This window comes from Amblyomma americanum, chromosome 3 (genome assembly GCF_052857255.1).
Source record: "Amblyomma americanum isolate KBUSLIRL-KWMA chromosome 3, ASM5285725v1, whole genome shotgun sequence".
NCBI lineage: Eukaryota > Metazoa > Arthropoda > Arachnida > Ixodida > Ixodidae > Amblyomma > Amblyomma americanum.
Genome location: NC_135499.1, coordinates 217,567,698 through 217,580,989, shown reverse-complemented (window position 1 = coordinate 217,580,989; position 13,292 = coordinate 217,567,698). Strand labels below are relative to the sequence as shown.

The 13,292-nt window shown below is 43.1% G+C and overlaps 1 protein-coding gene across 2 annotated transcripts in view; it reads left to right on the top strand.

The window, feature by feature from the left end:
- Positions 1 to 13,292, top strand: part of LOC144126072 (anoctamin-8-like) — a 48,716-nt gene that overhangs the window by 1,907 nt on the left and 33,517 nt on the right. Inside the window, exons 3-8 of one of the 2 annotated variants that reach the window (XM_077659984.1) lie at positions 2,607 to 2,851; positions 4,474 to 4,590; positions 6,066 to 6,199; positions 7,498 to 7,653; positions 8,278 to 8,430; positions 11,765 to 11,827. In XM_077659984.1, coding sequence (XP_077516110.1) covers positions 2,607 to 2,851; positions 4,474 to 4,590; positions 6,066 to 6,199; positions 7,498 to 7,653; positions 8,278 to 8,430; positions 11,765 to 11,827 — 868 coding nt within the window. Of the gene's footprint in view, positions 1 to 2,606; positions 2,852 to 4,473; positions 4,591 to 6,065; positions 6,200 to 7,491; positions 7,654 to 8,277; positions 8,431 to 11,764; positions 11,828 to 13,292 lie in introns of both variants that reach the window. The other variant, XM_077659983.1, reaches the window with a different exon arrangement.

Here is a 13,292-nt window from a genome sequence, read left to right as displayed (position 1 = left end):
TATTATGAATAGAGGATGTCGATTTCAAAGGTGGCCTCAAAAAGTGTCGGTTAGAAACAAAAAAATGGGCCAGAGTGCAGTGAACCATGCGTTTGTATCAACTGTGTGTATGAAGAATGGGGAAAAAATGGGTGTGCTGAATATGTCTCCTGGACGTAATTGAACATGTCAGTCCAAATATCTCAGGATAGCGGCTAAATCTCGAGGAGGCAGTGCCTGTATCTTTCATTGGATGTTCTCACACAAATATACCGCTTTATGCTTAGCTTGCTTCATGCTTGGATGAATGGTTCATCCAAGTCGTACTCACAGCAGAAATTTGTCATGTTTCCTCACAAAAGTCGAGTGTAACTTCTACGTTTTGTGGTCCACTGAAACACTGGCTGCTCTGCATAGTACTAGCTTGCATCAAATGTTTGCACTCCTTTTGACATGTATGTACACTTTCTAGACAGCGGCCACTATATGCAAGCTGGAGGCAATAAACCTCAGCTATCTACTATCTCTCCTGATAGTTAAGCTTCACATTGTCACTTTTATTTCATTTCTCTTGATTATGTTACCTGGATTTGAATGTTCAGTGCATTGCTGTAATTTTGATTGACTATGCACCATGCAGGTTGAGTTTCTGTGAACAGTGGAATGTTAAATGATATGCGCATTCAGCATATGCTCTGAAGGAATGTGCATAGCACACTAACATTTGACCATATTGCCATTTTGCACTTCAGCTTTCAGCTGGGCATTGGGGAAAGAGGGCATACAGATGCTCTCTTTCTCATGATTAGGACACTTTCATATTTGATTAAGATACATATAGTCAGGTAACGCGTCAAGTGCTCCACTAGTCCGACATTTCGGGCTTTGATTTGTTGCACAGAGTAAAAGTTGCACAGCATGCCTTCATAACCATCTTGCCTCAGACAGAATCCAAAGGAGTCGTCATAAGTTTATCGTACTGTACCACAGCCAGCCTTGCATGTGTCACAGTTGTGAACTTCTGCCTCTTAATAGTTGAACTTGAACTTGATCTTTATTTACCAGAAACGCTGGTGGGTCACCCGGGCTAAAAGCTGTAATCAAACAGCTTGACGAGGCCCAGGCAACCCTTACAAGGCAGAATAGACGAGACCACTAAATAATAATAACACTAATAAAAATGATGAAAAAAAGGTTAACATGAAATATTCGGCTTTACAAAAAAAAAGAAACACTTTCAGGTAGGTCGATAGAAAATGTGTACACAAAGACTGCATTTTTGTTACAGATTGACACAAATCGCATGAATAATGAGAAGGCATCTTTGTGAGCAATTGGAGGGAAGCTGTAAAAGAATAACTAAGAAACACTGTAGCAAAAAAAAAAATACGCATTACAAATTGGAAAAAAGCTGTAGCAGTTGAACAGGTGTCAAACATTTGATGTGTTGATATTTGTTTAATACGGACAGAAGATCGTGACGTAAAGACTGGAGCTTGTAATCGGTGCGGAAAAAGGGTACGAGCCGTGTGTCTTTACTGCGTGTGTTTAGGATGTTAGTGTGATGCTGCAATGGACCAGAAATTGCTAAAAGTGACCGAAAGCTGACAGGTGAAAAATAATGTGAGCGTAAGAGTCTATTCATACATGCAGTTTACATGAAGAATTTTGTACTGCTGGAAAAAATGTAGGGTGGAAGATAGATAATCTAGACAAAATATACGACAAATAGCCTTTTTTGTAGCACGAGAATTTTGTTTAAGTTCTGTTTAGTTGTTGTTAGCCACACCAAGCTGCAGTAATAAATTTGTGAGGCAAACAAAGTGTAATATATTTGAAGTTTTATTTTTACCGGAAGAATGGCGCGTGTACGTGATATTGCCCCAGTTGCAGACGAAAGCTTCTTACATAATTTCTCAACGTGTAAATCCCACGTTAAATATGAGGAGAATGTAACGCCAAGAATCTTGTGGTGCTCAACCACTTCAATATCCTGTCCATCAAATTTAATTGGTTGATCTAAAACGAATACTTTATTCCGAGCCCAGAAAAGCATGACCTTGGTTTTTTTAGGATTGATTTTAAGCTGATTTGATTGTGACCAATGACCAATTTTTTAAAGCAAATGATTACATCTGATCACTAAATTATTTGCGTCGGTACCTGAAAAGAGAATATTGTAATCATCAGCATATATAACGTTGCATATATTTAAGTTGCTCTCAAATAAAGAATTTTGGTTGTTCATTGAGCACACTCTCTTTTTATCTTTATTTATGATATAAAGAAGAGGCAGTTAAGGGCAGTGTCTTTAAAAAAAATCTGCAATAAAAGACTAGGAGAAAAAAGTAAGGTCTGAAAAAAGGAAGCTTCTTCAGGAAAAATTCTTTCACTCTGAGTTAATCCCTCAACCACACTGTGAGGGAAGTATTGAAGAAAAGGGAGAAAAGGGGAATCTAGAATTCAGATATGGCAAGAGACAGAGCATGGCAGGATAGCAGCTGTAAGTTGAGAACCAGAATTAGGTGTGAAGGTCGTTGCATGCACTAAGGTGCTCGTATGAATGCGTTCCTATATCCAGTTGATTTACAGGTAAATTTTTGCTCTTGGTGCGCACATGTCAACAGGCTTCTGCATGGGGCTGAGGAGGCGCGGCTGCGCAAGCGCCTGCGCCCGGAGTGGGGTGGTGGCCACCGAGAGTTTACATGTGCTGAGAAGGACTGCTTTGAAGGGGGCGGCCAGCTGAGCGGCCAGGAGAGGCAGCGGGTGATGCTGCACTGGCTACGTGAGGGGCTGCGTGCATCTGGTCCAGGTGACCACCCGGGCCCACCGTCAGGACACCGCACTCCCTGCCTCGAGGGCCAGTGCCTGGGTAGGAAGACGGCTCATATTTTTGTGTGCAGACAAGTTCCAAAGACATGGAACCATTTCATTAATGCTGAAGGCAGTGAGGCAAGCTTTATAGGAGCTTCCATGACTACCCTAGAGTGCAGTGTCCTGAACAGTGCCCTAAGCAAGGGCTGTGCTCTTTTGCTGTCACTGTGCACACATCTGACCCTACCACGTTCTGACCTCAGACTGTGACGTAATGTCAAGTTTGAACCAACTAGTTTGTTATGTTCTACTTCCCAGATTGCATTATGGGTGGTCTGGTGAGGTCATCATGTCCAGTGACCAGCCACATATGCTTTGCACTCTGTACACTGCACTGCATGGGGCTTGCTGACCCCATCACACTCAAACAGCAGTGGCATGTACTTGAAAATTAATGCCATCTCTGAGGTCACTAATCACCCGACATACACCTAATGTCAGTTAGCGGCTACAAATTGTTACAAATGTGTTTACAAAAGTGTTACAAATTGTGTTTATCCTCTTTTTCTGATTGCACCACTCTCTGAAAGTGCAGTCTCACAGTTAAATGTGCTGCACTGTACTCATTGAAGAGGACAGTTCTGTTGCCTCAAAAACTAGTCTGTGCTAGTACTGTTTGCCATGAATATGATGGAGTGTGTGCGATAGCTAGTTTGAGGATGTGGATCACAGCTGTTGTAATAAGCAGCCTGTAAATAAAAGCTGCTTCAATTAGAACTGTCCTTCCTGTTTTTTTGTGCTCAAACTTTAGCTGGTGTGTAGTGTGCATTAACTGGCAGGCTGCTAGATAGGGCAATTGGAAAATAATGTGCAGGTGCTCAGAGCACTAGGAGGCCTCTTGTTATGGGTGAGACTACTAGGTATGGTCAGTTTTTGTGACAGAAATGGCACATACATCATGTATTTAATATATTCAATATACTGCTAACATATTTACATAGTTCGCATTACGGCATGGGAATGAACTTGTCATGTGAAGAAAAGTCGTCAAACGTTTTTTACTGCTCTTTGGACCTATGTTGGTTTAAGTTATTAAGGTGCCAGCCTGTCAAACATGGTATATTTGGTACAAGTAGGAGTTTATAACTATATAATGTTTAATGTAAATAGTGCATTTTTTGTCAAAAAGAATGTACTTCTCATCGTACTGTGCAGCTTATATCCTGCATTTATCTTTTTTTTTTGGGGGGGGGGGGGGTGAGTGGGACGGGCAGAAAAGAAATGTATGAATTTCAAACTTTTCAGTGGTTTGATTTTGATTCGCTTATTGAAAATACGCTTTCTTTTTGTGTGTCTTACGTTCGTAATTAGTAAATCCAAATCTCAAGTTAAGGTTGTGCATCAGTCTGAAAGACGGTGTCTGATCTGAGGCCATACTGATCTATAACAGACTGCACTGCCAACAGTTTCATAACAGTGACCTCTTCCAAGGTTTGTTTAGATTTCAACTGCAGTTATTTATTAACTTATGAATCTCATATTGATATCTGTGCTGTTTTTAAGAGCTTGTAAGATTTTATTGGTAGCATTTTTTATTCGCTTGAGGGCAAAAAGAATACGTGTCATAACCTTATTGGCTTCCGATTGTCGCCATTTTTTTTCTTTGGCTTTACTTTTCAGTGGAGTGGTGCCTTGCAGAAGGCCTGCTGAGTCAGCTGGTAGCACTGCACTCTCCCAAGGAGCTGGACTGGCTCAAGCAACACTGGGTGTTGGCCTTTTTTCGACGGCAGCCACTCGGTGAGGACATCAGCAGGGCCAGCACCCACAGTTTCACGTGCGATACATCTGTGTAAATAGATGTCCAGTGATTTTACTCCGAGAGGCAATGAAGCAGCCTAGTTTGGTTGCTCTTCTGCAACAGAAGTGTTATACCTTGCTAATGTACTGTTCTTAAAAAGAATTTATTGGTGCTTTTGTCTGAAATTATCAGACCAACAAATGAAATCATAAAATTAGGCTGCAATATTGACCTTACTGAGCTTATTTTTTTGTTCTTCAGGCTGTAGCATTAAGCAGTGTCACAAATCTATGGCAGTTCTCTTGATGGCATGAGATGACTGCTTTAAGCACTCTTTCTTTTTTTTTTTTTCTGTGAGCGGTCAATAAATGGAATCTTGAAAACTAACTATGAAGTTTTGTACCTGTACTTGGTGTACTTTGTTTTGCACCCAGTGACTGACTGTCATGATGCTGTTACATAGTAATTTATGACTTTTCAAAAAAATTTTTTCCTAGATGACTATAGTTCATCCATGCTCCAAAATTGCACAAAGGCAGCATTGATTTGTTGTTTTCCTGATATAGCAATTTATTTGGCAGTTATACTTGTTTATTTTGTGCAGCACAAGTGGAAAACTGCCATGTTTGGGTTTTGAAAAAGCAAGCTGCAAGTATTAGTGACGTCATCTGCTGGGTAGAGATAAGACTTGCAAATCAAGGAGCGATAGTGCGATGCCTTCACAGATTGCACATACACTTCTCTGCCGTCTGTTCACTCCTTGCAATCAGAGCCACATGGCGTGCCTTTCGTTGATTCAGAGCAAAGGACACGAGGACTTACAGCCTAATGGCTCCGTGATGCTGCTTCTAGAGTTACTAGTCTCTGTCCAACAGATGGCAGTGTCAAACCCTGCAGCTCAGAGTTTCCTTTTTTGATTCTCAGGCTGACAGGTGATGGAAGTTTATTTCTAACAAGGCAAGCCATAAAGTGAATTCAGCGTGTAAAATTCAAGCACAAACAAGCCAGAACTATAGGAGAAGGATTTTTTGGCACGTGTAAAGTGCAAATACACAGCTTCCGATGCATGATCCTTTGTCTTGGTTCTTTCTCTTTTTTTTTCATTTTGCTTTTGCGTATCGATTAATATATTCTCTCCTTATAATTTGTACATTCTTGTAAGCATTCCTACATTCTGTATTGTCTGTGATAAGAGCCTTTTAATAAGCTCATGTTCAATGTAAACACATTTTCTGTGTTTCCTGTCCTGCTAAAATTTATTTTAGTGATTGCAGTATCCATGAGTAAGGCAATGAAAAGAATGCACTGTTCATAACAGGAACTCATTCTATAAAAATATGTACAGATGTTTCTCGTTTGATAGTCCTTGCGTAGCTGTTAAAGGTGCTGCGGTAGGGAGCATATTTTTCGTAACTGTGAACAGTGCTTAGAACAGTGTTGAGGTCTGTAACGGTATTACTCTTTGTTTGGACAGAGCGTGTGCGGAACTACTTTGGTGCCAAGGTGTCCATGTACTTTGCGTGGCTGGGCCACTACACCTGGGCCCTAGCTGTGCCAGCCTTTGTTGGCCTGCTGGTGGGCCTCTCCTGTGGCTCCCACGGGCAGCAGGTGAGCCTATGTGCTGTGGTTGGTGAGGCTTGTTGAGTGACCTTCGCTGAATGCTACTGATTCACAAGGGTGCTGCTCGCATATATTAACACCAACATGCTATTTTTTGTCATGACAGTGCTGCATCTTTATTATCATGCACTACAAGGTTATGCTTATAACCTTTTATTTTCTTTTTTAACATGCATTTTATTACGAGAAACAATAAGGGGTTCATGGAGATATCAATAAGGGGTTCGTGGAAACCTTGGTGTAGCTTCCTGCGTCATCTGACTGCTCTTATGTCTCACTCTAGAGCAAGGCAGTAATTTCCTGCTGATTGCATGGTCAACTGATTACAGTTTGCCTAACAGGTATTGCTGGTGACCACCCAAAGTGTACTGGAGATGATAGCAGCCACTGTGCCGTGGCATGTGGTGTCAATTGATGCTTCTGATGTCATTCTCGTGCTTCTGCCTCACTGCACTTCTTCTGCTTGGAGGTCACTTTCATCATTGCTGGTTCTTAGACAGTGTGGGACCCTGGCATGGCCTCGGCATTTTTGGTGAGAGCTGGGCGGGTTGGACTGTTGCTGCGCGAGCTGCATCTATGCATTTATGTGCACCATAGGCGTCACATGCCTGTGGTGCATATGCATTGAAACGCCCTAGACTCACCAGCTGTGCCGCCCTCCAAGCAGCAAACAGGGTTGCTGTGTTGAGGCAGATAGAGTAGGAGCTCATCTTCCTGTTCTTTTCCTTATAACCTCCTCCTTGGGACACTGATATGACAAGCACCAGGGCTGATTAGCTGCCACCCCAAATGGCAGATGTGACAGTAAAGGAGAGGCAGTGAGGGCACATCCTCCCTTTCCTCTCTTTCTGAACTCCTCCTTACAGCAGAGGAGGAGGTCCCTATCATTTCGTGTCCAGGAATGGTGAATGCCACTTTTACCCAGCACATCATTCTAACAGCGGAAGCTTTTGCAGAGTTTGCAAAGCACCCCTGTTTCAGGTAACCTTGCCTTCCAGCTGACATCTATATTTCAACCAAAAGCTTATGATCATGGATGGCTAAGCCTGGTTGCTGACAAGTAGTAGTGGCAGCAGGATATTTTAACAAGGTGACCGCACCTGTCCCCAGTGGTTCACAGAATTTTTGTTACAAAACTTGGTGCTCTAGAGCCACTCTTGGTGACAGTGTTGACCAGAAATTTTTTTTTGAGCCACCAGAGCACAGATTCAGGTCACCATGGAAGGAAGAGAAGTCTTTCCCAACTTCAGTGCTGCTTGCTCTCTCTTGCATGTGGACAGACACAGGAGGACGCATGCCTGGTGGGCTTTGCACTGCTCAACATGCTGTGGGCCACCATCTACCTGGAGATGTGGAAGCGGTACTCGGCAGAGCTCTCTTACCAGTGGGGTACCCTAGATGAGCAGAGCGAGCTGCTGGTGGAGCCCAGGCCCCAGTTCAGGGTGAGAACTGGAACATGCAAGCTGGTTGGGTAGTATATGAGCGAATATGGGAATTACGCTGACGTTTACGACTGTCTCCTCAATATTGATTGGTCACAGAGTTGAACAGAGACGGAGAGGATATGATGGCAGCATCAAAATAGGAAGTGGCCTGTGCTGAGAGGTGGTTATGGGGCCACTAGTTTTTTATATCTTACCCTACTGGTAAGGTCACATGATGGCTTTTTACTCAGTTTTATACTAGCCTTTAAATTGTGTGAGGAAACTTTCCTGTGCTGGTTCTTTATGTTCCAAGTTCCAATGCCTGATTAGTTTTCACTTCAGTTCTGCTAAGTGTCCAACTTCTCTGTACTGTAGTAGCTTGCGCATCATGAGGCAAGCATTGTTTGGGATCTCCTATGTGACTGGAAGCATGGCTGATGTCCCCTGAAAGCAGTGGCTGTTGACGTAATAATGAGAGCCTGTTTTGTAGCCATTCTGGTAGCACAGAATACTGGCACACAGAATACTGGCAGTGTATATTATCTAAATATGTGTGACTGCTGTTCATAGTGAAAGCATTGCATTTAACGGAATCAATATTTTCAGTGTTGCATTTCCATTGCCTTGCACTCTTTCTTCCAGGGTGAACCAAGCCGCAGCCCTGTGACAGGGCGCTTGGAGCCAAATTATCCTGGCTGGAAGAGACACCTGTTTCGCTACCTTGTGACTCTGCCTGTGGTGGCCTTCTGCCTCCTGATTGTAGTGCTGACTGTCTTCCTCATATTTCAGCTCCAGGTGATTGTTTCTTTAATTCCTCATGAGCACTTAAACAGTGTGGAAACACACATTTTTGTATTTGTTTCCTTATTATTACAAGCATTAAGTGAAACCTGTGTGCATAAGCATTTATGCTTTTCTGCATTACAGGGCTGTGTGAATAAAATCTATGGCAGCATAACTGTTGAGAGAACCATAAGTACTACTGTACAGCACGTTAGATGACCACTGAAAGCAGAAAAAAAAAAATGCAAATAGTGACATACAAGTGTTCAAAACTTACTATAAGGGCACCATAAATTATGCGGCAAAGGAAAAGTGTGAAAGACCTTCCTTATGTGCTTCCTTAAGTACTGTCAGCAAGTATACTGGGAGTTGCATGTTTAATGCAGAAGCTCTAAGCATACGGCTTGCACTCATGGAGACCTGAGGGTCAGAACACAAACCACAGCACTTCCTACTTGTAGCACAGCAATCTACTGAACGGGTAGGGACAGGGTCCTGTTCTCTGCCTTCGGTGGAGTGATACATAAATCAAAGAGCCCACGCGTATTTTTATTTCCGTGGGCCTAATTTGTGGCTATGTTTTCTGCGACTGAACCATTTATTCACAGAAACCTAAAAAACAAAATAAAAGAGAAAGCGAAGCCATGGCGGGACTTGCTAAAAAGCACTCCACACGTTGGTTCACTCCTCCTACCTTCAGTGTTGATTTCAAAAAAAGGCAGGAGCTGGGACGTTTAATCCGATTTAAATTAAAGAAATCGACCGCACAGGACAATAATTTGAAGTTTTTAAGAATGTTCGGCGCATGTAGATTGATTTCCCGCGGTAAAAAGACTAGTTCGGATTCCTCTTTAGTGCATTTTTAAGAATGTCCTAACCTTTAGCACGCCAGTAGGAACGAACGCAATGAATGTTGAGCCAGCCTTCTGCCACATAAATAAGCAGCCTTTTCGCAAGATTCAGTAGAAAAATATTTATTAGAAACCAATTTTTTGGTGACTGTGAAATTGTGTGCAATCGGTCACAAAATATATTTAATATGCACAAAAAATTTCATATAAATGCATTAAGAAATTAAAAAGTTTTCCTGAAAGCCACATGCCCCCTTAAGCAATAGTTTCTAGTTTTTCTGCAGCACTACTTGTGGCCAGAGTTTCAGAGTGATAAGCCTCGTCCTCGTACCTCCTTTTTGATGGCAATCTTTGGCCACTGTATCTTCTTAGGTTAGCAGACACATTTAATTTCTTGGAAATTTTGTGGTACAGTAAAATCTCATTACAAGAGAAACCGTTACAAGAGACAATCTGTTATAAAAGACATTTGAAAGTATTTTGGTTGGTTTTCCTATGTTTGCCATGTTAACAACATTGCATACAAGAGACAGGGTTATACGGGATGCTCGGTTACTAAGAACAACTTCTTTAGGTCCCTAGAATAAATTCTTCTCTATATAGAAGAGACACAACCCAGATACGCCCACGCAGTGCGGCCGACATGATACCAACTCGTATGCGCTGCACTTCTCATTCCCTTGGCTCGATTATGTTCCGTTCCTCAGCTGGATGTCACTCATCTCATGGTTGCAATTACTGTCTCACTGTGCCAAAACTTCAATCATTCTGCTTCTATAATTGTAGTCCCACTCCTGCACCGACTATTGAGTTGAATTTATGTTGGGTTGGATTCCAGCCCCAGCTTCCGCGGTGCCAGTCGCTTTGTACGCTAGTGGTCAGACCAGTCAGACTCTGGAGCTGTCGCCATGTTTAAATGGGACAGTGTTCGACGATTTATCCACTGTAGTTTCATATCAGACACAAACTCGAATGTCTAAAAGTCATGTTGAAGTGAAGTCATGTGAAGTCATGTCAACAATTTCCTGTATATGTGTGTGAATGTGTTTAAACGCACTTATATCCTGATGTCCAATAAACTGATCTAGTCCGACTCCTCAGCGGTTTTAGAATTCTTGGTTACAAGAGGCCTTGGTTACAAGAGACATCTTTCTCGGGTCCCTTGAGTGTTTCTTGTAGCGAGGTTTTACCTACTAACAGCCTGATGTGTAATGCTTTTTTTACAGTGAAAAGCTGTTTTAGGGAGCTCACCTACACCGGAAGTTCGGTCCCGTTGCTGGCACACTCTTGCCCTGCTGTCCTGCTTATCTTACATGCCAAACTGCCAAGTGCGAAAGAGAGGGGGACAGACATCATAATAACTGACTCCCCAACAGAGGCTTTCACCATAAATGTGCCGCAGTCGTGGCATCGGCCAGGCTCGCGTGTCTCTATATCTGCATTTCGAGCAACCCGCCTCGTATGTTTTCATGCCTTCGTTTCGGAGCCCTGCCCCTTCCTCCCATGCCTTCTCTTGGAATCCACTCTGTTACCCTTAATGATCAGCGGTTATCTTGCCTTCGCATTATATGCCATGCCCAAGTCCATTTCTTATCTTGATTTCGACTAGGATGTCATTAACCTGCGTTTGTTCCCTCACTCACTCTGCCCGCTTTCGGTCTCTTAATGTTACGCCTATCATTTTTCTTTCCATAGCTCGCTGCGTTGTCCTTAACTTGAGCTGAACTCTTTTTGTTAGCCTCCTTTTCCTTTTTGTTAGCCTCCACGTTTCTGTCCCGTACGTGAGTACTGGTAAGATACAGCTGTTGTATACTTTTCTTTTGCGGGATATTGCCAAACTGCCATTCATGATCTGAAAGAACCTGTCATATACACTCCACCCCCTTCTTATTCTTCTATAGTTATTTCCCTCGCGTGATCCGGATCAGCGGTCACTACCTTCCCTAAGTAGACGTATTCCCTCACCGCTTCCAGCACCTCACTACCAGTTGTGAACTGCTGTTCCCTTGCTGGACTGTTGAACATTCCGCAGCACAAAGACATCTCCTCTGTATGCTTTGTTGCCTTGGCAGTGCTGTGAGGAGCTAATGATATGAAGTGTAGTTTTTTGTTGTCTGTGTCATGTTGGTTGGCACCTGCTGCTGAGAAAGCAATTTTTATTCACGGTCTTGTGGACGCCCCACTCCATCTGTAGTGTACATTGTGTTGTGTGCGCGTGCTCTTCCTCTTTGATTATCGAAATCACACGTGCCCAACCTGTACATATCCTATAGTGTAAATAGAATACTTGCATATTGTACCTCTCTCCCCCCTATCCTTTCTGCCTGCCCCCTCACCTCTTTTCTTTCATTTCTCCAGTTTGCCTGCTATACCTTTATTTCGGCTGCCCCAGCTCAGGTGCTTCCTGTAGCCATGGCAGCTAGCAGAAATCTTTTCTTTCCTTTTTATTAATATTTTAAATAAACCACTACTACTACTATTTATGTGACATGCAGCACTGGTGGGACGAGTGGCGTGTGCAAAGGCACTTCCTGGGCAACTTCTCCTTTTTGCCGAAGGTAAGTTGTGTGCATTGCATACTCACAGGCTTTGCTTGCAATCTTTGTGCGAACTGCTGCATTGTTTGGGTGCACAAATGTTTACAGCAATACCTCATTAAGGCATGCTCACTTGGGCTAAAGTTCTACTAAAATCTCCAATTCACCTTCCATTTAAGCTTCCTCTATTCGGATCCTACTTATGACGTATGGGGTATTGCGAGCATCTCGGTTAGCGCGTACCTATCATCGCATACGGGGCTGAAGCATTCTCGTATGAAGGAGCCATAAATTATGCTGTGCACAGAAAGAAAACTTCACCTTTGCTCCTAATGTGTAGATCCCTGCGACGCATCGACAAAGAGATGCTAACACTGAGTAATGCTCTACAAATATGCTTGCAGCTGCTGCTGGTACACCAGAGAGGGAGCACTCTCTCCTGCTGTCACCATGTGCATCTGCATATGTATATCTGCATATGTGCATCTGCATATATCTGCATATCCGCTACCCTGCCACCAGCCCGTTGGTAGGCACTGGTGTCCTAGCAGCATGGGTGTGTCCAGTGCCTATGGTTATCACGTGACTCGACTTCTCTGCATCGCGGTGGCTCTGCAGCTCAGGCTGGTCACAGCAGACTTTCATTTTCCTGCATGTGCCGTATCCAACTTATTGCCACATTGCTGGCTGACTGGCATCACTAAACTCCCTTGATTCAGCCCTATGTTGTTGCGTTCTCAGGTTTACTGATGTTTTTATGGATCGCGTGCTTTCCAAGTCGAGTGCTTCCCAACAGATATCACTCCCCAGCATGTCTCACCAGTCTCGCGTTGATGACGATCGATGACGACGACACCTGTGAAAGGCACTTCGCAGATGTTTTGCAGTGGGAAGATGCTGTAGAAACTGAGCTTTTGCATGTTTATAGACTTAAACACATTGCAGTTGAGACTTCTGTAGCATGGTCCAACGTTGTTGCCTGTATCACTCTCGAAATGTCCAATGCAAGTGACGTCGTCAAAGAAGTTGGACAGCTTGGGACCTTCCGCTTGAGAAACTACATGCATGCTAGACGTGCATTGCCTGTTCACCCATATACGAGGCCCAATAGAGAAGTCATTACCCAGTAATGCAGCCTTCAAGGCTGCATTAGTAGCTGCGAGACTGCTTTGGCGGAAGACAAATAACTGATTTCTGTCATCCTATACCTATATGAATAAGAGGTTCTGTGAGTGTCCTCCTTCATGACATACCTCCATTGGCCTGGCAAAGGCCAATGGATGCATTTCAGCTGTTTCGGTTAGAGTGCACTGCCGCTTTGCACATATTTTTTAACAAGGTTGCACTGTCTGCCAGACAGCAAAGCTTCTTTTATATTTTGATGTGGCAGTGCCACAGTGATAGAAGCTTTATTGAAGAGAAAAAGATTTTCTTTATAGTGTTGACACTGTTTGTGACAGTGACTTTACCTGTAGATGCTACATGT